The 23,894-nt window shown below is 38.6% G+C and overlaps 1 protein-coding gene across 3 annotated transcripts in view; it reads right to left on the bottom strand.

The window, feature by feature from the left end:
- Nucleotides 1-23,894, bottom strand: part of MSRA (methionine sulfoxide reductase A) — a 295,027-nt gene that overhangs the window by 252,756 nt on the left and 18,377 nt on the right. For 2 of the 3 annotated variants that reach the window (XM_075860869.1, XM_075860870.1), the window contains exon 3: nucleotides 11,778-11,864. The exons of the other annotated variant lie outside the window; for it this stretch is intronic. In XM_075860869.1, coding sequence (XP_075716984.1) covers nucleotides 11,778-11,864 — 87 coding nt within the window. The remainder of the gene's footprint in view (nucleotides 1-11,777; nucleotides 11,865-23,894) is intronic. 3 annotated transcript variants of the gene reach the window in all.

Here is a 23,894-nt window from a genome sequence, read left to right as displayed (position 1 = left end):
TAATGTGTGGGGGCAGTGTCAGGGCGTATATTTTATACAGTAGTATACAGCAGGCTCTGGGGATAATATGTATTCTATGTAGTAGCATGCAAATAGGGGTGTGGCATGAAAAACTGGGTGTGGCCTAAATAATCATTTAATAATCGTAAATCGAGGTTACATGTTCAATTAATCGTGATTTTGATATAGGTCATAATTGCCCAGCCCTACTTTAATGTCATACTTTAATACACTGTACTTTAATGTTTAATATACGGTGTATAAAAAAAATTATTAAGAACACCCCGCTCCCAAAAAAAGCTAAAACCTTATAGACTGTCACATTCATTAAAAATCCTGCTGGATTCCTGTTAGCTCTCAGGCTGCAAAATTTCAGATTTGACTGTGCTTCCCACTGGTTCAGCATGGTCTGTTGTGGTGCATTGTGGGAAGAATACGCTTCACCCCAAAGCCTTGTTCAATAGTCTGAAGTCAACCCCTTTCCATATGGCCTATTAGGGCATATGGACGACATAGAGAGGTGTGTCCCCCGCATGATATTACCCTCTTTTAGCCAGAGCTTCACTGTAGTGGACCCACCTGTCAATGCATTACATGGTCAAGCATTCATTTCAGTTACATTGACATGTAAGGTAAGCCAAAGCTTCATATGCGAGAACAGCCGACTGCCCTGGGATTCATAAAGCCGGACTCACAGCAATCTGCTGATCAGTAATCTAAAAAAAAAAAAAGGTTTTCCTCATGAGAAAATCATTTTAAAAGGTGTCTTGTCCATTAGTGCAGTCCTGGAGGAATAAAGTAACCGCCAGCAGAATTATGAATGCAGCTCCGGATGGATGTGACACAGGTAATAACTTGGGATCAGTGCGAGAAAGTAAAGTTACTGAAAAGTTACTCAACATTAGACTTCTATTTAAACTGCACTTTAAAATCCAAGTGTAAGTTACATCTTCAATCTAATTGACAATCCAATGTCGTAGAAGGTTAAAATGAAGACGAAATTTCGCAAGGTTGAATAAAAAAAATTTGCTTCCAGAACTGCAAAATGTACAGGGGCAGCTCAAAGCTTAATAATGCTTTACACATCTGGCGAAGAAAAAGAAAATTGGTGTAATCTACATGCAAATTATATTCACAAAGAGTTTCCCTTGGAGACAACAATTGTCATTTACCGAAGCGGAGGCAGAAAGAGGAACCCTTAAGATCCGTTGTCTTCCCTATTGTCAACCCAGCTAAATCTGTCTCCGAGCGGAGGGTTCCTTTATTAAAAGTCCAATTCTGATCTGTTACCTAGATGGGACGTCGAGTATCTACAAAGCTGAAACAAGCGACTCTTCCGTCGGCTTCCATTCATCTTGATACATCGCTCCCGGAGTCAAGGAAAGATAAAAGATTCTTACCCAAAAAGCAATTAAAGATACAGAAAATCAATTAATTGAAATACAATACCTTAGGGTCAGCATCCATCAGATCCAAGATTAATGCAAATTGCTGCGTCACACACCGGTAGAGACAGGCGGCAGCTTCGTGGGTTTTCGATGATGCAATTTTCGAAGAGTTCTAACAGATTAGCACAGCAGTGAAATCCAAAAAGTTGCATTTGATTTGACTGTAGAGTTTATTAGGATCTTAATAAACCCGACAAAACAAGTCTGCAGGTCCCAGCAGCGGATGTCGGAGGGTTTTTATTTCTAGAGCTGGTTCTTGGCAGCTGACATTTTTCGGTGTAATGGACAAACACACTGCCGTAGCTATAGGGGTCGCAGCGGTCGCAATTTCGACCGGGCCCCGAAGCCAGGGGGGCCCACGGCCCCCCGCACCACATCAATAAAAAGTTACTAAAGTAACTCGGGCCGCGGGCCCCTGTTACTATAGTAACATACTTTACTTACCTTCCTGGTTCCGGATGGCAGCGGAGGTCCTGACGTGAGGCGCTGTGCGCAGCGCATGACGTCACAGCGCTATGCGCCGCGCACAGCATCGAGACGACAGAACTCCCGCCACGGCCGAAGAGGAAGGTAAGGTTAGCCCTGACTGGCGGGGACCGACTCCCCGGACCCGCCAATCAGCTGTTTTGAAGGGGCCGCAGCACTCGTACGAGAGCTGCTCCCCTTCATTCCGGTCACACTGTGAATCCGTGTCGGCGATTCACAGTGTGAGCAAGTAGTGAAATGAAGGGGAAGCAGCTCTCGTACGAGTGCTGCGGCCCCTTCAAAACAGCTGATTTGCGGGTCCCGGGCGACACATCAGCTATTGATGGCCTATCCTGTGGATAGGCCATCAATGTTTAGGGACTACACAACCCCTAAGCCTACGATGTATCAGGCTTAGGGGGCCCATGAGACAGGATCACAGATTGTGTGATGCTGTCTGCTGGGCCCTGTATCTAAGCCAATCACATGGTAGGCTTAGATACATGGCCCATGTGTGATCCTGTCTGGTGGGCCCTGTATATAAGCCTACCACACTGTAGGCTTAGATACATGGCCCATGCGTGATCCTGTCTGCTGGGCCCTGTATCTAAGCCAATCACATGGTAGGCTTAGATACATGGCCCATGTGTGATCCTGTCTGCTGGGCCCTGTATCTAAGCCTACCACACTGTAGGTTTAGATACAGGGCCCCAGCACACCGTAATCTTATACTGTATAAGATTACTGTCTGCTGGACCCTGTATCTAAGCCTACGTTGTGGTAGGCTTAGATACAGGGTCCCACAGACAGTATCACACATGGGCCCTGTATCTAAGCCTAACACACGTGGTACTAATTGTTTTTTTTGTGTGTTTTCTTACAGGTTCAGTCGTTGGACTACGTCGGATTCCAGGACTACTTCGATGACAGCTTTTTTTTTATTATCAATAAAATGGTTAATGAGGGCTGTGTTTTTTTTTTTTTATTTCAATAAAATATTTTTTCTATGTCTTTGTGTTGTTTTTTTTAAAACTATATTACTACCGCCTTAGTAATGGCCGCCTGCTGATTGACGACGTCCATTGCTAAGGCGGGGCTTAGTGTTAGCCGGTGCAGAGGCTGACTCTAACCCCCTTTATTACCCCGGTACCCACCGCCACCAGGGGTGCTGGGAAGAGCCGGGTACGATCCAGTACCTGACCATCTGTAGTGATGGTCGGCCACTGGGGTGGCCGCAGGCTGGTATTATCAGGAGGGGAAAGGCCAAAAACAGTGGCCCTTCCTACCCTGGTGATGCTAGGCTGCTGCTGCTTTATTGTATCTGGCTGGTTATGAAAAATGGGGGGGACCCCACGTCATTTAAAAAAAAAATGGAAAGAACGATGTGGGGTCCCCCCCAATTTTCATAACCAGCCAGATGCAACACAGCAGCAGCAGCAGCAGGCAGCATTACCAGGGTGGGAAGGGCCACTGTTTTTGGCCTTCCCCAGCCTAATACCAGCCTGCGGCCACCCCGGTGCCTGCCCGTCACTACAGATGGTCGGGTACTGGTTCGTACCCGGCTCTTCCCAGTACTCCTGGTGGTGGTGGGTACCGGGGTACTAATGGGGGTTAGTGTTGGCCTCTGCACCGGCTAACATTAAGCCCCGCCTTAGTAATGGAGGTTGTCAATCAGCCAGCGGCCATTACTAAGGCGGTGATAATAAAGTTTAAAAAGATACAAGCACATAGAAAAAATATTTTATTGAAATAAAAAAACAACCCTCATTAACCATTTTATTGAGAATAAAAAAAACGCCGTCATTGAAGTCCTCGAATCCGAAGTCCAACAACCGAACCTGTAAAAAAACACAAACACACAAAAATAATCAGTAACACATAAAGAAGCAAAATTATTATTCTTACCTATCCTGGATCCAGCACTGGAGCCGCAATGTCAGCGAGCTGGGCCCTGTATCTAATCCAACCATGTGTGATACGGTCTGCTGAGCTGTGTATCTAATCCAATCATGTGTGATACTGTCTGCTGAGCCACTGTATCTAATCCAATCATGTGTGATACTGTCTGCTGAGCTGTGTATCTAATCCAATCATGTGTGATACTGTCTGCTGAGCTGTGTATCTAATTCTATCATGTGTGATACTGTCTGCTGAGCTGTGTATCTAATCCTATCATGTGTGATACTGTCTGCTGAGCCACTGTATCTAATCCTATCATGTGTGATACTGTCTGCTGAGCTGTGTATCTAATCCTATCATGTGTGATACTGTCTGCTCAGCCACTGTATCTAATCCTATCATGTGTGATACTGTCTGCTCAGCCACTGTATCTAATCCTATCATGTGTGATACTGTCTACTGGGCCACTGTATCTAATCCTCTCATGTCGGATACTGCCTTCTGAGCCACTGTATCTAATCCTATCATGTGTGATACTGTCTGCTGAGCCACTGTATCTAATCCTATCCATAGTTTATAGGGTCGTAGTGCTATAGATATGCTATGCTGTCTCATATACACACTTTTTTTTGGCGTGGACACATATGTATTGGGGCTATTTCCCTGACATTTTAAGCCCTGAGGGTATGTCCACACGGCAGCGTCCGTTACGGCTGAAATTTCAGCCGTCATGGCATGTGCAGGCGTCTTTCGCTGCGTCCATTACGGACGTAATTGGAGCTGTTTTTCTATGGAGTCCATGGAAAACGGCTCCATTTACATCTGAAGAAGTGACAGGCACTTCTTTGACGCGGGCGTCTTTTTTACGCGCCGCCTTTTGACAGCGGCGCGTAAAAAAAAATGACCGTCGGCATAGAACATCGTAAGACCCATTCAAATGAATGGGCAGATGTTTGCCAACGCTTTTGAGCCGCATTTTCGGACGTAATTCAATTCTAAAACGCCCGAATTACGTCCGTAAATAGGGTGTGTGAACCCAGCCTTAGTGACGCCCCGTCAGTTTCTCAGACGAGTAGCAATGTTTTTTTTTTTTTCTTACTGCCTTTTCTATCAGGAATTTTCTCCTTTCAATTCTTTGACTGCTAAATGAAAGAAGGAAGAAGCACCAGGCCTATATCATTTAAGTGGAGAGACAGGGAGACAGACATATCTGGGCCTACATGATTTAGGAGTAAATGAGAAGGAGCCAATACGATCTGTGCCTAGAGTACATCATTTACAGGGAGAGAAAGTGAAGCAGTACTATCTGTACCAACATAATTTACAGAGAGACAGAGAGGCAGTACTATCTGTGCCTATATCATTTACAGGGAGAGACAGGGAGGCAGTACTATATGTACCTACATTATTTACACGGAGATACAGGGAGGCAGTGATATCTGTACCTACATCATTTACAGGGAGAGACAGGGAGGTGGCACTATCTGTACCTACATCATTTACATGGAGAGACAGGGAGGCAGTACTATCTGTACCTACATCATTTACAGGGAGAGACAAGGAGGCAGTACTATCGGTACCACATTATTTACAGTAAGAGAGGGAGGCAGTACTATCTGTATCTACATCATTTACAGGGAGAGACAGAGAGGCAGTACTATCGGTACCTACATTATTTACAGTAAGACAGGGAGGCAGTACCATCTGTATCGACATCATTTACAGGGAGAGACAGGGAGGCAGTACTATATGTACCTACATTATTTACAGTAAGACAGGGAGGCAGTACCATCTGTATCTACATCATTTACAGGGAGAGACAGGGAGGCAGTACTATATGTACCTACATTATTTACAGTAAGACAGGGAGGCAGTACTATTTGTGCCTATATCATATACAGGGAGAGACAAGGAGGCAGTACTACCTGTATCTACATCATTTACAGGAAGAGACAGGAAGGCAGTACTATCTGTACCTACATCACTGAAGCTTCGTTAACATCTGCACTAGGGCTCCGTTCCGGCTGAACGGATCCCTGACAGACACAAACGGAAACCATAGGTTTCCGTTTCCATCATTATTGATTTCAATGGCGACGGATCCGGTGCCAATGGTTTCCGTTTGTCTCAGTTGTGCAAGGGTTCCAGGGTTTTGACGGAATCAATACCGTAATCGACTACGCTAATGTGTGTTTTATTTTTTTAAATTTAAATATATGATTGTATATGCCCCCCTGACTCCTAGTAAATGATGTTAACACAGATAATACGGTCGATAGTTAGAAATATATGTATATCATAATGTTCTTCCTAGAGAGTTTGTGCTGTGGTGTAAAGCATGGAGAAAAGACAGATCAACCAGAGCCTCTGATGTGGCAGCAGGTGGATTTAGATTATACACTGTATGTAAGTTATACTCACTGATCATAGCTCTTATTACAAGCCAACTGGACATCCACTTGAAGGCCAACTCCAAGAATTTAGCTTTGTCCATGGTCTGGTAAAGTTAACGGAGGATATTATACACATTTTGCAGACCTCTCTTACCCACCTATATCCGTCTGACTTCGGAAAGTACAAACTTCAACTTCCCAGCACCCAAAGCCCAATAGGGCATTACCACGGTAGACTTCTATATTCAAGTGCTGAGGTGCCAAGTTTGACATCAAATATATTTTTCTAATACAATAGAGGGTATAAAATAGATTTCTACCGGAGCGCCACGTTTATGTTAGAGTAGCTGCTGAATGGTTGCAACTTTTTGGATCATTTAAAATTTGGGTCAAATGCCCATGAGATCCAACTACTCCATGATATGCCTCATGCACGAGACCGTAGCCATGTGCACGGACGTGAATTTCAGGATGGCCGGGCGCGGAGTGTCGCTCGAAGATCACGGGCCGTGCACATGGCCGCGTCCATTATTTTCTATGAGCCTAAAGAACGGACAGGCCTTATTACGCCCGTATTTTGCGGTCCAGGGAAACCACGGTCGTGTGCATGGGCCGATTGAAATGAATGGGGCCACAATTCACCCGTGGATTTTAGGGGGAATTGCGGCCGCAAAAGCACGTTCATGTACATGGGGCCTTCTAGTGGTCCCACTGTCCTTTTTCTGGAAAATCAACAATATTTTTAGTGAACTCTCAAAATACTGTTGCAGAAGGAACAGTCCACCTAGAAGAGAGTGCTCAGAGACAGGAGGACTTAGAAAGCCCTGGATTTGATTAAGGCCAGCCCTGAACTCATAAGCCTGCTTCTAGGACTAGTGACATCACTGCACAGGTGTGATGTCATCCTAATACATCAGTCATGATATATCGAAATGTCCATCAAAGCGATCAGTGGAGCAAAATCAGCCCATTGACAGCTTGAGATGGGGGTCCACCCGCGGGCACTACGTGGGAGAAGAGGGGGAAGCCAACTCTGTGTTGAGTATTGGATTCACTAAGCACAAAAAGGTTATTGCAAAGCTAAAGCCTACTCAGGTTGTTCCTTGGGTCAGATCAGGCATCTTTCTCCAGTCACAACCGGAGCTGCATTCACAATTTTGCTAGTTTTCTGCTAAAAGGCAATCATCTCACATCTCTCTGCAGCCCCTGCTGATTCAGTGGCTGTACCGAGCGTTTCTGCTGGGCCACAGGCAAGAAAGTAAATGAACCCAAAACACGTGTGGGTGATCTGCCCCTTGGTAATAGTTTACTATGTGGTATAAATGACTATAACAAAGAAAGACAATTGATAGTAAGCTCTTCAGAACAACTCCAGATCATCTACTAGGGACTAGAATTTATTAATCCAATACGCCGATTGACCCCATTTTGCTTCCTGCTCCCCTCCCCGGCGGCTGCAAGAGATATAGTAATAAAGCATAAACACATTGCAAATATAATGGCACGCTGAGAAAAACACTAAAAGCACATGGTGAAATAAAACCTCACCTCTGTGACCTGCGTCAGCAAATAATCCTGGTTAATATTCATATATTAATGCAAAGAAAATCGGAAAGCCCCGCCGGGCACGCAAACATATTGCTTAATTATCTTATGTATATTAGGGATATAAAGAATGCCTTAATTGAAAAACATGAACTGCCTCTTATACTATCAAGTTTCCTACAGGGATGATGGATGGATGGATCTGAGATAGATAGATATGAGATAGATATGAGATAGATAGATAGAGATGTGAGATAGATAGATAGAGATGTGAGATAGATAGATAGAGATGTGAGATAGATAGATAGAGATGTGAGATAGATAGATAGAGATGTGAGATAGATAGATAGAGATGTGAGATAGATAGATAGAGATGTGAGATAGATAGATAGAGATGTGAGATAGATAGATAGAGATGTGAGATAGATAGATAGATAGATAGATAGATAGATAGATAGATAGATAGATATGAGATAGATAGATAGATATGAGATAGATAGATAGATATGAGATAGATAGATAGATATGAGATAGATAGATAGATATGAGATAGATAGATAGATAGATATGAGATAGATAGATATGAGATAGATAGATAGATAGATAGATAGATAGATAGATAGATAGATAGATAGATAGATAGATAGATAGATAGATAGATAGATAGATAGATAGATAGATAGATCCTATGTTATTATGCGGCCCTATGATTATTTGTTACTCCACTGTATGTACATTTCTACCCCCCTGGGCTCTATAAAAGCCATCAGGTCGATGAGATTGTGAACATTTTCTCAACAAGCCAACTCCAATCCCAAATTGCTGTTATTTAAGCTCCCTTCAGGAGCCCCAACCCCCTCAAGATTGTCTCTAATTGGTCTGGAGACAAAGTATATAGATATGATTGCTTTGTGAGCGGCTCCGTCATGCCTGTGAGAGATGAAGTGCGATGACGGCGGGTGTTGATTTAATTTAATGCTCGTTGTCAACACAGCAGAAACAAGGAGTATTTTTGCGGTGGAAATAAACCCACGTCCAGCCCCGCGCAGACCGCTGCGGAGAAGGCTATAATCATATTATATGGGGAAAATTCCATCACTGCTAAACTTTCTGCTCCTCCAGCGCTGCCGTTTCCCAGCAACCTATAATCAGTTTCATGGGGATGGGAGCCGGGGAAAGCTTCTTCCCTTATCAGACCTAGGGTCTAGTGATGGAGGAATGGTTGTGTGTGCGGGAGCTCCATGCCAACACACACATCCGAGCGTGAGGAGAATCCTAAACAGGCCAGAAATATCTCCTGAGGCCTAATATAGCAGTGAGAACGGCTTACACATATGACATTGCTCCTTAGCCGTCAGAAAATACGAAGAAAGAGGGCAATGCTGGGTGGACCGCTATACGGTAGCCGGGTTACTGCACAATTTTTTTGTATTCATATTTTTGTAATTTAATAAAAAAAAATATATAATTAAGTGTAGTATACAAACACGAACCTTCCACGATTGAAAGCCCCAAACAGGATAAAGAGAATATAAAATCTATGTTCCATCCATGATGGGAAGAAGGCCAGATTCACACGAACGAGTGCAAACTCGGTGCAAAAAACAGCCGTTCTTCATGTCCGAGTTGCACTCGTGCGGGACCCGTTTTCAAGGATCCCCATAGACTTGAGTGTATCGAGGGATCCGTGAAAACGGACGAAAATAGGACATGTTCTATTCTTCAACGAACCCTTCGCGCAGTCCGTTAAAGCAACGGCCATGTGAATGGCCCCACTGAAAAACATAAAATACATGCGTCCGTGTGACAGCCGTTGTTTTAACACAGACGTATTCTACGGTCGTCTGAATTCGGCCTAAGAGTAAGAGTTAAAAATTATTTTACGAATTTTAACCAATTTTTATTTTTTAAAACCATTTTACCATTGTTCCACTACATTACACCCTGCCGTTACTATCAACAAACAGAATCGCTCTTTTACCCGTTGGTGCATTCGGACGTACCTAAATGTCCACATGGGCAGGGGGTGTGTCCGAATGTTCACACGGGCACCACTGCTGTGCCCATGTGATTACCCATTGCAGCATGTCGGATTTATACCGGCTGTAGACTCCGAACTGCCCAAAAACATCACCTACAACATAATAAAATGAGGGGTCTCCACATGACGGAGGGCTTCACCTCTTGTCTTCTCTCTCTAGTCCTCCACATAAACACGTCTTTGCTGCATTGACGTTATGGCTTTCACATTGAGCTAAATAACATTGGGCGGCGCTCGGAGCGTGCAGATGTAATGAGCCTGAAATATCGGATCTCCTTGTTGCTTTACTTACTGTACATCCATCACTGACAGACGCAACACTGGCAATTTTCAGATTTTCGTTTTATTATTCCTTCACAAGGAGATAATTATATTCAGCAATTCAGATCAGTGCACAAGAACAAACACCCTCTAAACAAAGCCGCGCGCTGTACTGTACATGAGTCGCCAGAGCTGGAACAGATTGTAGACGCAATCTCGTATCCACCAATGGAAACCACTCTAGCAATAATATGTATAGAATTAGGCTACATAGTAAGTTAAGTCACTGTGTACACACATTACATTACTTATCCTGTACTGATCCTGAGTTACATCCTGTATTATACTCCAGAGCTGCACTCACTATTCTGCTGGTGGAGTCACTGTGTACATACATTACATTACTTATCCTGTACTGATCATGAGTTACAGCCTGTTTTATACTCCAGAGCTGCACTCACTATTCTGCAGGGGGAGTCACTGTGTACATACATTACTTATCCTGTACTGATCCTGGGTTACATCCTGTATTATACTCCAGAGCTGTGCTCACTATTCTGCTGGTGGAATCGCTGTGTACATACATTACTTATCCTGTACTGATCCTGAGTTACATCCTGTATTATACTCCAGAGCTGAACTCACTATTCTGCTGGTGGGGTCACTGTGTACATACATTACATTACTTACCCTGTACTGATCCTGAGTTACATCCTGTATTATACTCCAGAGCTGCACTCACTATTTTGCTGGTGGGGTCACTGTGTACATACATTACTTATCCTGTACTGATCCTGAGTTACATCCTGTATTATACTCCAGAGCTGCACTCACTATTCTGCTGGTAGAGTCACTGTGTATATACATCACATTACTTATCCTGTACTGATCCTGAGTTATATCCTGTATTATACTCCAGAGCTGCACTCACTATTCTGCTTGTGGAGTCACTGTGTACATACATTACATTACTAATCCTGTACTGATCCTGAGTTACATCCTGTATTATACTCCAGAGCTGCACTCACTATTCTGCTGGTGGAGTCACTGTGTTATACATTACATTACTTATCCTGTACTGATCCTGAGTTACATCCTGTATTATACTCCAGAGCTGCACTCACTATTCTGCTTGTGGAGTCACTGTGTACATACATTACATTACTAATCCTGTTCTGATCCTGAGTTACATCCTGTATTATACTCCAGAGCTGCACTCACTATTCTGCTGGTGGAGTCACTGTGTTATACATTACATTACTTATCCTGTACTGATCCTGAGTTACACCCTGTATTATACTCCAGGACTTCACTCACTACTCTGCTAGTGGAGTCATCAATTATCTAGTGAGTCCACCAGCAGCTGGTGTCAGTTATCTCGTACTAGCATAGACATACAGCCCAGCATCATTGTTGTACTGTTGTATGCAGTAATCTCCCATGCTCCCTCTAGTGGTAGCCACAGGAAGTCAGAATTTGTCATTTGACTACCGTATATGGTGTATAGAACTATTTAAATTGACAACAAAAAATGGTGTTCAAGAGTGGACATAGACTTCAAGGAAGACATTTAGCTTAAAAGTAGATAGATTTTGAATAAAAACTACTAAGCGACAAATGACAGTACGACACCCAATAGGAGAGAATACAGAATATCTACCACAAATAAAAAGTAAAGCTACAGATCTCCAGTCACTATACAATACGGTTTAATAGGGGACCTACCTGAAGCCTTCATTTTCTCTGACCTACCAGTCAGAGCCTCCTCCATGCTGGGTAACTTGTAGGTCGTGTCTTTAGCACATTTAATACCTGATATAAAAGGATGAAAGCTTCTATAAATCTCAAACTTCTCACAGCTGAGGGTTTGCTACAATTGCATCCAGTCTTGAAAATCCTCTGTGAGCCAAAAAACAATTTATAACTGGATACCCATATGAGGGGTTGTCCAGTTAAGTACTGTGGGTTTTCCCTTAGTTATGATGTTCAGGGCGGTCTTGCTGCCAGGAATAACTACACTATTTTCCCGACACAGCTGTTCAGTGCAGGGAAAAGCAATATAAATAACAGGGCGTCTTTAGAAATCCATGGCACCCACTTTAATGAAAGCCTTGAAGTTCTTGAATCAGAACTGAGCCTTATGTGGGTCTTGGGTAATAATAAAGAGGATACGAGTTGGTGGACCCCCACTGTATTAGCTAAAAATACCCTAAAGCTGTATATGAAAATGTGTGGTCTACTGCAAACAAAAACTTTATAGGGGTTAAGCACTTTAAGCAATCCCTTTGTGTTAGGAGGGTTAGCTAAAAAAAAAAGCTGCTGTGATCCCTAGCAATCATCTGTGATCTTGAAGGAACCTGGCAGTACCGTAAGTGTACATTTTTCCTGCAGTGCCACCACAGGTTAAAATAAGTATTACACAGTTCCCATTGACATTAATGAGATGTTCTTTGTAATTCACGGACGTGCCCGGTCCCCTAAAGCCAGACGCTCTCAGTAGCCGCAGCCCACTCTGGGTAATAGATGTGGAACCTGAACGCGTGACACCCCCTCCCACTATTAATATAGAAGTCCCTATTAGGGGATTTAAAAATAGGTTTACTAAACTAGACAACCCCTTTAATAACTCCCATCATATCTATCGACACGTACACGAAGCTTACTGGTGGCCAAATGCTCAGTACTTACCACAAAACTGGAATAAAATGATCCAGGAGCACAGAAGATAGACGGAGACCAGCATGGCTGCTTCCTCACGAACATATAGACTGTGGCTGTATTCCCCGGGGACATTTTATATATAGGCCAAAAAGTATAATAATTGGCATCAGTTTGTAAGGATCTGGAAAGGGGCTACTACCCGGCCTGATACGGATCTCAGGTACAGATAAGACTCCGACCACAGAGCAGGGGTATAATTAATAGAAGAACAGTCGAGAATTAAAGAAAACACGTATTCATAAAAAAGACAAAAAGGTCATAGAAAGGAGGAATGATTGATCAGAGAAGGCCGGAGATCCAGCCAGGTACCTCCATCCCTTTATCTCTGACCTTTCTCATATCTTTTCTTCCGTGTGTGTTTTGGACTTGTTTTATGAGTCACTGTTCTCAGCAGGTGGGAACTAAAAACTGGAGGACGGCAAATGAAAAAGACAAAAACTAATACAAACTTCTGTTATGTATTGTAAGAAACCACAGGGGGCGTAATATAGTCTTATAGACCTGAAGAAGAAGGGAAAGTGTTACGTAAAAGAAAAAGCTATTCTAATATATACCCAGAGTTCAAACAGAGATCCAATTAACAAAACTGGAGCAGGTGAAGACCCACGTGGACTTCTGAAAACTAACAAAATCTAACAGAGGTTATTTTCTTGTTCTGTAACGCAACGAGTTCTGTCTTGTCTTCTCCCTATGAGGAGAACGGATAATAAGAAAACTAGTTCCAGAGACACGACCAGAAGGCAGGTTAAAATTAGATGTCATCTCTTCAGATATATATTTTTGTCTAGAGGGAGCAGTATTATAGTAGTTATATTCTTGTATATAGGGGGCAGTATTATAGTAGTTATATTCTTGTATATAGGGGCAGTATTCTAGTAGTTATATTCTTGTATATAGGAGCAGTATTATAGTAGTTATATTCTTGTATATAGGGGGCAGTATTATAGTAGTTATATTCTTGTACATAGGGGCAGTATTATAGTAGTTATATTCTTGTATATAGGGGGCAGTATTATAGTAGTTATATTCTTGTATATAGGGGCAGTATTCTAGTAGTTATATTCTTGTATATAGGAGCAGTATTATAGTAGTTATATTCTTGTATATAGGGGGCAGTATTATAGTAGTTATATTCTTGTACATAGGGGCAGTATTATAGTAGTTATATTCTTGTATATAGGGGCAGTATTATAGTAGTTATATTCTTGTATATAGGGGCAGTATTATAGTAGTTATATTCTTGTACATAGGAGCGGTATTATAGTAGTTATATTCTTGTATATAGGAGCAGTATTATAGTAGTTATATTCTTGTATATAGGGGCAGTATTATAGTAGTTATATTCTTGTATATATGAGCAGTATTATGGTAGTTATATTCTTGTATATAGGGGCAGTATTATAGTAGTTATATTCTTGTATATAGGGGGCAGTATTATAGTAGTTATATTCTTGTATATAGGAGCAGTATTATAGTAGTTATATTCTTGTATATAGGGGCAGTATTATAGTAGTTATATTCTTGTATATAGGGGGCAGTATTATAGTAGTTATATTCTTGTACATAGGGGCAGTATTATAGTAGTTATATTCTTGTATATAGGAGCGGTATTAGGGCATGACCACACATGGCGGAATTCCTCCGCAACTGTCCGCATCGATGCCGCACAGAATCTGCGTTGCAGATTCTGCAGCGGATCTGCACAAAATGTGCAGTAAATTGATGCGGACTAGCTGCTGCGGACTGCGGGAAAAGTGCTTCCCTTCTCCCTATCAGTGCAGGATAGAGAGAAGGGACAGCACTTTCCCTAGTGAAAGTAAACGATTTTCATACTTACCGGCCGTTGTCTTGGTGACGCGTCCCTCTTTCGGCATCCAGCCCGACCTCCCTGGATGACGCGCCAGTCCATGTGACCGCTGCAGCCTGTGCTTGGCCTGTGATTGGCTGCAGCCGTCACTTACACTGAAACGTCATCCTGGGAGGCCGGACTGGAGACAGACGCAGGGAGTTCTCGGTAAGTATGAACTTATATGTTTTTTTACAGATACATGTATATTGAGATCGGTAGTCACTGTCCCGGGTGCAGAAACAGTTACTGCCGATCGCTTAACTCTTTCAGCACCCTGGACAGTGACTATTTACAGACGTCTCCTAGCAACGCTCCCGTCATTACGGGAGCCCCATTGACTTCCTCAGTCTGGCTGTAGACCTAGAAATACATAGGTCCAGCCAGAATGAAGAAATGTCAAGTTAAAAAAGCAAGACGCATCCGCAGCACACATGACATGTGCATGACAGCTGCGGACTTCATTGCGGAACTTTGAATCTCCATTGAAGTCAATGGAGAAATTCCGCCATGAGTCCGCCACTGCTCCGCAACAGACAGAGCATGCTGCGGACACCAAATTCCGCTCCGCAGCCTATGCTCCGCAGCGGAATTGTACGCATCGTGTAAACGAACACTGCTAAATTAAAGTGAAAGTCAATGGAGAAACGGCTCCGCTGCGGATTAACGCTGCGGAGTGTCCGCAGCGGAATTTAAGTGGAATTCCGCCATGTGTGAACCCGCCCTTATAGTAGTTATATTCTTGTATATAGGAGCAGTATTATAGTAGTTATATTCTTGTATATAGGGGACAGTAATATAGTAGTTATATTCTTATATATAGAGGCAGTATTATAGTAGTTATATTCTTGTATATAGGGAGCAGTATTATAGTAGTTATATTCTTGTATATAGGAGGCAGTATTATAGTAGTTTTATATTCTTGTACATAGGGGAAGTATTATAGTAGTTATATTCTTGTATATAGGAGCAGTATTATAGTAGTTATATTCTTGTATATAGGGAGCAGTATTATAGTAGTTATATTCTTGTATATAGAAGCAGTATTATAGTAGTTATATTCTTGTATATAGGGGGCAGTATTATAGTAGTTATATTCTTGTATATAGGGGGCAGTATTATAGTAGTTATATTCTTGTATATAGGGGAAATATTATAGTAGTTATATTCTTGTACATAGGGGGCAGTATTATAGTAGTTATATTCTTGTATATAGGGGCAGTATTATAGTAGTTATATTCTTGTATATAGGGGACAGTATTATAGTAGTTATATTCTTGTGTATAGGAGCAGTATTATAGTAGTTATATTCTTGTATATAGGGGGCAGTATTATAGTAGTTCTATTCTTGTATATAGGAGCAGTATTATAGTAGTTCTATTCTTGTATATAGGAGCAGTATTATAGTAGTTATATTCTTGTATATAGGAGCAGTATTATAGTAGTTATATTCTTGTATATAGGGGGCAGTATTATAGTAGTTATATTCTTGTATATAGGGGGCAGTATTATAGTTATATTCTTGTATATAGGGAAAGTATTATAGTAGTTATATTCTTGTGTATAGGAGGCAGTATTATAGTAGTTATATTCTTGTATATATGGGGCAGTATTATAGTAGTTATATTCTTGTATATAGGGGGCAGTATTATAGTAGTTATATTCTTGTATATAGGGAAAGTATTATAGTAGTTATATTCTTGTATATAAGGGGCAGTATTATAGTAGTTATATTCTTGTATATAGGGGCAGTATTATAGTAGTTATATTCTTGTATATAGGGGGCAGTATTATAGTAGTTATATTCTTGTATATAGGGAAAGTATTATAGTAGTTATATTCTTGTATATAGGAGCAGTATTATAGTAGTTATATTCTTGTATATAGGAGCAGTATTATAGTAGTTATATTCTTGTATATAGGAGCAGTATTATAGTAGTTATATTTTTGTATATAGGAGCAGTATTATAGTAGTTATAGTCTTGTACATAGGGGGCAGTAATATAGTAGTTATATTCTTGTATATAGGGGCAGTATTATAGTAGTTATATTCTTGCATATAGGGGGCAGTATTATATTAGTTATATTCTTGTATATAGGGGGCAGTAATATAGTAGTTATATTCTTGTATATAGGGGCAGTATTATAGTAGTTATATTCTTGTATATAGGAGCAGTATTATAGTAGTTATATTCTTGTACATAAGGGGCAGTATTATAGTAGTTATATTCTTGTATATAGGGGCAGTATTATAGTAGTTATATTCTTGTACATAAGGGGCAGTATTATAGTAGTTATATTCTTGTATATAGGGGCAGTATTATAGTAGTTATATTCTTGTATATAGGAGCAGTATTATAGTATTTATATTCTTGTATATAGGGCAGTATTATAATAGTTATATTCTTGTATATAGGAGCAGTATTATAGTAGTTATATTCTTGTATATAGGGGACAGTATTATAGTAGTTATATTCTTGTATATAGGAGCAGTATTATAGTAGTTATATTCTTGTATATAGGGGGCAGTATTATAGTAGTTACATTCTTGTATATAGGGGCAATATTATAGTAGTTATATTCTTGTATATAGGGGACAGTATTATAGTAGTTATATTCTTGTATATAGGAGCAGTATTATAGTAGTTATATTCTTGTATATAGGGGGCAGTATTATAGTAGTTATATTCTTGTATATAGGGGCAATATTATAGTAGTTATATTCTTGTACATAGGGGGCAGTATTATAGTAGTTATATTCTTGTATATAGGGGGCAGTATTATAGTAGTTATATTCTTGTATATAGGGGGCAGTATTATAGTAGTTATATTCTTGTATATAGGGGCAATATTATAGTAGTTATATTCTTGTATATAGGGGGCAGTATTATAGTAGTTATATTCTTGTATATAGGGGCAGTATTATAGTAGTTATATTCTTGTATATAGGAGCAGTATTATAGTATTTATATTCTTGTATATAGGAGGCAGTATTATAGTAGTAATATTCTTGTATATATGGGGCAGTATTATAGTAGTTATATTCTTGTATATAGGGGCAGTATTATAGTATTTATATTCTTGTATATAGGGGCAGTATTATAGTAGTTATATTCTTGTATATAGGGGGCAGTATTATAGTAGTTATATTCTTGTATATAGGGGCAGTATTATAGTAGTTATATTCTTGTATATAGGGGCAGTGTTATAGTAGTTATATTCTTGCATATAGGGGGCAGTATTATAGTAGTTATATTCTTGTATATAGGGGCAGTATTATAGTAGTTATATTGTTGTATGTAGGGGCAGTATTATAGTAGTTATATTCTTGTATATAGGAGCAGTATTATAGTAGTTATATTCTTGTATATAGGGGGCAGTAATATAGTAGTTATATTCTTGTATATTGGGGCAGTATTATAGTAGTTATATTCTTGTATATAGGAACAGTATTATAGTAGTTATATTCTTGTATATAGGAGGAGTATTATAGTAGTTATATTCTTGTATATAGGAGCAGTATTATAGTAGTTATATTCTTGTATATCGGGGGCAGTATTATAGTAGTTCTATTCTTGTATATAGGAGGCAGTATTATAGTTGTTATATTCTTGTACATAGGAGCAGTATTACAGTAGTTATATTCTTGTATATAGGGGACAGTATTATAGTAGTTATATTCTTGTGTATAGGAGCAGTATTATAGTAGTTATATTCTTGTATATAGGGGGCAGTATTATAGTAGTTATATTCTTGTATATAGGAGCAGTATTATAGTAGTTATATTCTTGTATATAGGAGCAGTATTATAGTAGTTATATTCTTGTATATAGGAGCAGTATTATAGTAGTTATATTCTTGTATATAGGGGGCAGTATTATAGTTATATTCTTGTATATAGGGAAAGTATTATAGTAGTTATATTCTTGTATATAGGAGCAGTATTATAGTAGTTATATTCTTGTATATAGGAGCAGTATTATAGTAGTTATATTCTTGTATATAGGGGGCAGTATTATAGTTATATTCTTGTATATAGGGAAAGTATTATAGTAGTTATATTCTTGTGTATAGGAGGCAGTATTATAGTAGTTATATTCTTGTATATATGGGGCAGTATTATAGTAGTTATATTCTTGTATATAGGGGGCAGTATTATAGTAGTTATATTCTTGTATATAGGGAAAGTATTATAGTAGTTATATTCTTGTATATAAGGGGCAGTATTATAGTAGTTATATTCTTGTATATAGGAGAAGTATTATAGTAGTTATATTCTTGTATATAGGAGCAGTATTATAGTAGTTATATTCTTGTATATAGGAGCAGTATTATAGTAGTTATAGTCTTGTACATAGGGGGCAGTAATATAGTAGTTATATTCTTGTATATAGGGGCAGTATTATAGTAGTTATATTCTTGCATATAGGGGGCAGTATTATATTAGTTATATTCTTGTATATAGGGGGCAGTAATATAGTAGTTATATTCTTGTATATAGGGGCAGTATTATAGTTGTTATATTCTTGTATATAGGAGCAGTATTATAGTAGTTATATTCTTGTACATAAGGGGCAGTATTATAGTAGTTATATTCTTGTATATAGGGGCAGTATTATAGTAGTTATATTCTTGTACATAAGGGGCAGTATTATAGTAGTTATATTCTTGTATATAGGGGCAGTATTATAGTAGTTATATTCTTGTATATAGGAGCAGTATTATAGTATTTATATTCTTGTATATAGGGCAGTATTATAATAGTTATATTCTTGTATATAGGAGCAGTATTATAGTAGTTATATTCTTGTATATAGGGGACAGTATTATAGTAGTTATATTCTTGTATATAGGAGCAGTATTATAGTAGTTATATTCTTGTATATAGGGGGCAGTATTATAGTAGTTATATTCTTGTATATAGGGGCAATATTATAGTAGTTCTATTCTTGTATATAGGGGACAGTATTATAGTAGTTATATTCTTGTATATAGGAGCAGTATTATAGTAGTTATATTCTTGTATATAGGGGGCAGTATTATAGTAGTTATATTCTTGTATATAGGGGCAATGTTATAGTAGTTATATTCTTGTACATAGGGGGCAGTATTATAGTAGTTATATTCTTGTATATAGGGGGCAGTATTATAGTAGTTATATTCTTGTATATAGGGGCAGTATTATAGTAGTTATATTCTTGTATATAGGGGCAGTATTATAGTAGTTATATTCTTGTATATAGGGGGCAGTATTATAGTAGTTATATTCTTGTACATAGGGGCAGTATTATAGTAGTTATATTCTTGTATATAGGAGCGGTATTAGGGCATGACCACACATGGCGGAATTCCTCCGCAACTGTCCGCATCGATGCCGCACAGAATCTGCGTTGCAGATTCTGCAGCGGATCTGCACAAAATGTGCAGTAAATTGATGCGGACTAGCTGCTGCGGACTGCGGGAAAAGTGCTTCCCTTCTCCCTATCAGTGCAGGATAGAGAGAAGGGACAGCACTTTCCCTAGTGAAAGTAAACGATTTTCATACTTACCGGCCGTTGTCTTGGTGACGCGTCCCTCTTTCGGCATCCAGCCCGACCTCCCTGGATGACGCGCCAGTCCATGTGACCGCTGCAGCCTGTGCTTGGCCTGTGATTGGCTGCAGCCGTCACTTACACTGAAACGTCATCCTGGGAGGCCGGACTGGAGACAGACGCAGGGAGTTCTCGGTAAGTATGAACTTATATGTTTTTTTACAGATACATGTATATTGAGATCGGTAGTCACTGTCCCGGGTGCAGAAACAGTTACTGCCGATCGCTTAACTCTTTCAGCACCCTGGACAGTGACTATTTACAGACGTCTCCTAGCAACGCTCCCGTCATTACGGGAGCCCCATTGACTTCCTCAGTCTGGCTGTAGACCTAGAAATACATAGGTCCAGCCAGAATGAAGAAATGTCAAGTTAAAAAAGCAAGACGCATCCGCAGCACACATGACATGTGCATGACAGCTGCGGACTTCATTGCGGAACTTTGAATCTCCATTGAAGTCAATGGAGAAATTCCGCCATGAGTCCGCCACTGCTCCGCAACAGACAGAGCATGCTGCGGACACCAAATTCCGCTCCGCAGCCTATGCTCCGCAGCGGAATTGTACGCATCGTGTAAACGAACACTGCTAAATTAAAGTGAAAGTCAATGGAGAAACGGCTCCGCTGCGGATTAACGCTGCGGAGTGTCCGCAGCGGAATTTAAGTGGAATTCCGCCATGTGTGAACCCGCCCTTATAGTAGTTATATTCTTGTATATAGGAGCAGTATTATAGTAGTTATATTCTTGTATATAGGGGACAGTAATATAGTAGTTATATTCTTATATATAGAGGCAGTATTATAGTAGTTATATTCTTGTATATAGGGAGCAGTATTATAGTAGTTATATTCTTGTATATAGGAGGCAGTATTATAGTAGTTTTATATTCTTGTACATAGGGGAAGTATTATAGTAGTTATATTCTTGTATATAGGAGCAGTATTATAGTAGTTATATTCTTGTATATAGGGAGCAGTATTATAGTAGTTATATTCTTGTATATAGAAGCAGTATTATAGTAGTTATATTCTTGTATATAGGGGGCAGTATTATAGTAGTTATATTCTTGTATATAGGGGGCAGTATTATAGTAGTTATATTCTTGTATATAGGGGAAATATTATAGTAGTTATATTCTTGTACATAGGGGGCAGTATTATAGTAGTTATATTCTTGTATATAGGGGCAGTATTATAGTAGTTATATTCTTGTATATAGGGGACAGTATTATAGTAGTTATATTCTTGTGTATAGGAGCAGTATTATAGTAGTTATATTCTTGTATATAGGGGGCAGTATTATAGTAGTTCTATTCTTGTATATAGGAGCAGTATTATAGTAGTTCTATTCTTGTATATAGGAGCAGTATTATAGTAGTTATATTCTTGTATATAGGAGCAGTATTATAGTAGTTATATTCTTGTATATAGGGGGCAGTATTATAGTAGTTATATTCTTGTATATAGGGGGCAGTATTATAGTTATATTCTTGTATATAGGGAAAGTATTATAGTAGTTATATTCTTGTGTATAGGAGGCAGTATTATAGTAGTTATATTCTTGTATATATGGGGCAGTATTATAGTAGTTATATTCTTGTATATAGGGGGCAGTATTATAGTAGTTATATTCTTGTATATAGGGAAAGTATTATAGTAGTTATATTCTTGTATATAAGGGGCAGTATTATAGTAGTTATATTCTTGTATATAGGGGCAGTATTATAGTAGTTATATTCTTGTATATAGGGGGCAGTATTATAGTAGTTATATTCTTGTATATAGGGAAAGTATTATAGTAGTTATATTCTTGTATATAGGAGCAGTATTATAGTAGTTATATTCTTGTATATAGGAGCAGTATTATAGTAGTTATATTCTTGTATATAGGAGCAGTATTATAGTAGTTATATTTTTGTATATAGGAGCAGTATTATAGTAGTTATAGTCTTGTACATAGGGGGCAGTAATATAGTAGTTATATTCTTGTATATAGGGGCAGTATTATAGTAGTTATATTCTTGCATATAGGGGGGCAGTATTATATTAGTTATATTCTTGTATATAGGGGGCAGTAATATAGTAGTTATATTCTTGTATATAGGGGCAGTATTATAGTAGTTATATTCTTGTATATAGGAGCAGTATTATAGTAGTTATATTCTTGTACATAAGGGGCAGTATTATAGTAGTTATATTCTTGTATATAGGGGCAGTATTATAGTAGTTATATTCTTGTACATAAGGGGCAGTATTATAGTAGTTATATTCTTGTATATAGGGGCAGTATTATAGTAGTTATATTCTTGTATATAGGAGCAGTATTATAGTATTTATATTCTTGTATATAGGGCAGTATTATAATAGTTATATTCTTGTATATAGGAGCAGTATTATAGTAGTTATATTCTTGTATATAGGGGACAGTATTATAGTAGTTATATTCTTGTATATAGGAGCAGTATTATAGTAGTTATATTCTTGTATATAGGGGGCAGTATTATAGTAGTTACATTCTTGTATATAGGGGCAATATTATAGTAGTTATATTCTTGTATATAGGGGACAGTATTATAGTAGTTATATTCTTGTATATAGGAGCAGTATTATAGTAGTTATATTCTTGTATATAGGGGGCAGTATTATAGTAGTTATATTCTTGTATATAGGGGCAATATTATAGTAGTTATATTCTTGTACATAGGGGGCAGTATTATAGTAGTTATATTCTTGTATATAGGGGGCAGTATTATAGTAGTTATATTCTTGTATATAGGGGGCAGTATTATAGTAGTTATATTCTTGTATATAGGGGCAATATTATAGTAGTTATATTCTTGTATATAGGGGGCAGTATTATAGTAGTTATATTCTTGTATATAGGGGCAGTATTATAGTAGTTATATTCTTGTATATAGGAGCAGTATTATAGTATTTATATTCTTGTATATAGGAGGCAGTATTATAGTAGTAATATTCTTGTATATATGGGGCAGTATTATAGTAGTTATATTCTTGTATATAGGGGCAGTATTATAGTATTTATATTCTTGTATATAGGGGCAGTATTATAGTAGTTATATTCTTGTATATAGGGGGCAGTATTATAGTAGTTATATTCTTGTATATAGGGGCAGTATTATAGTAGTTATATTCTTGTATATAGGGGCAGTGTTATAGTAGTTATATTCTTGCATATAGGGGGCAGTATTATAGTAGTTATATTCTTGTATATAGGGGCAGTATTATAGTAGTTATATTGTTGTATGTAGGGGCAGTATTATAGTAGTTATATTCTTGTATATAGGAGCAGTATTATAGTAGTTATATTCTTGTATATAGGGGGCAGTAATATAGTAGTTATATTCTTGTATATTGGGGCAGTATTATAGTAGTTATATTCTTGTATATAGGAACAGTATTATAGTAGTTATATTCTTGTATATAGGAGGAGTATTATAGTAGTTATATTCTTGTATATAGGAGCAGTATTATAGTAGTTATATTCTTGTATATCGGGGGCAGTATTATAGTAGTTCTATTCTTGTATATAGGAGGCAGTATTATAGTTGTTATATTCTTGTACATAGGAGGCAGTATTACAGTAGTTATATTCTTGTATATAGGGGACAGTATTATAGTAGTTATATTCTTGTGTATAGGAGCAGTATTATAGTAGTTATAT

Source organism: Rhinoderma darwinii, chromosome 4, assembly GCF_050947455.1.
Source record: "Rhinoderma darwinii isolate aRhiDar2 chromosome 4, aRhiDar2.hap1, whole genome shotgun sequence".
In the NCBI taxonomy this organism is placed as follows: Eukaryota; Metazoa; Chordata; class Amphibia; order Anura; family Rhinodermatidae; genus Rhinoderma; species Rhinoderma darwinii.
Note: the sequence above shows the minus strand (reverse complement) of the source record. Positions and strands in the feature narration are given on the sequence as shown.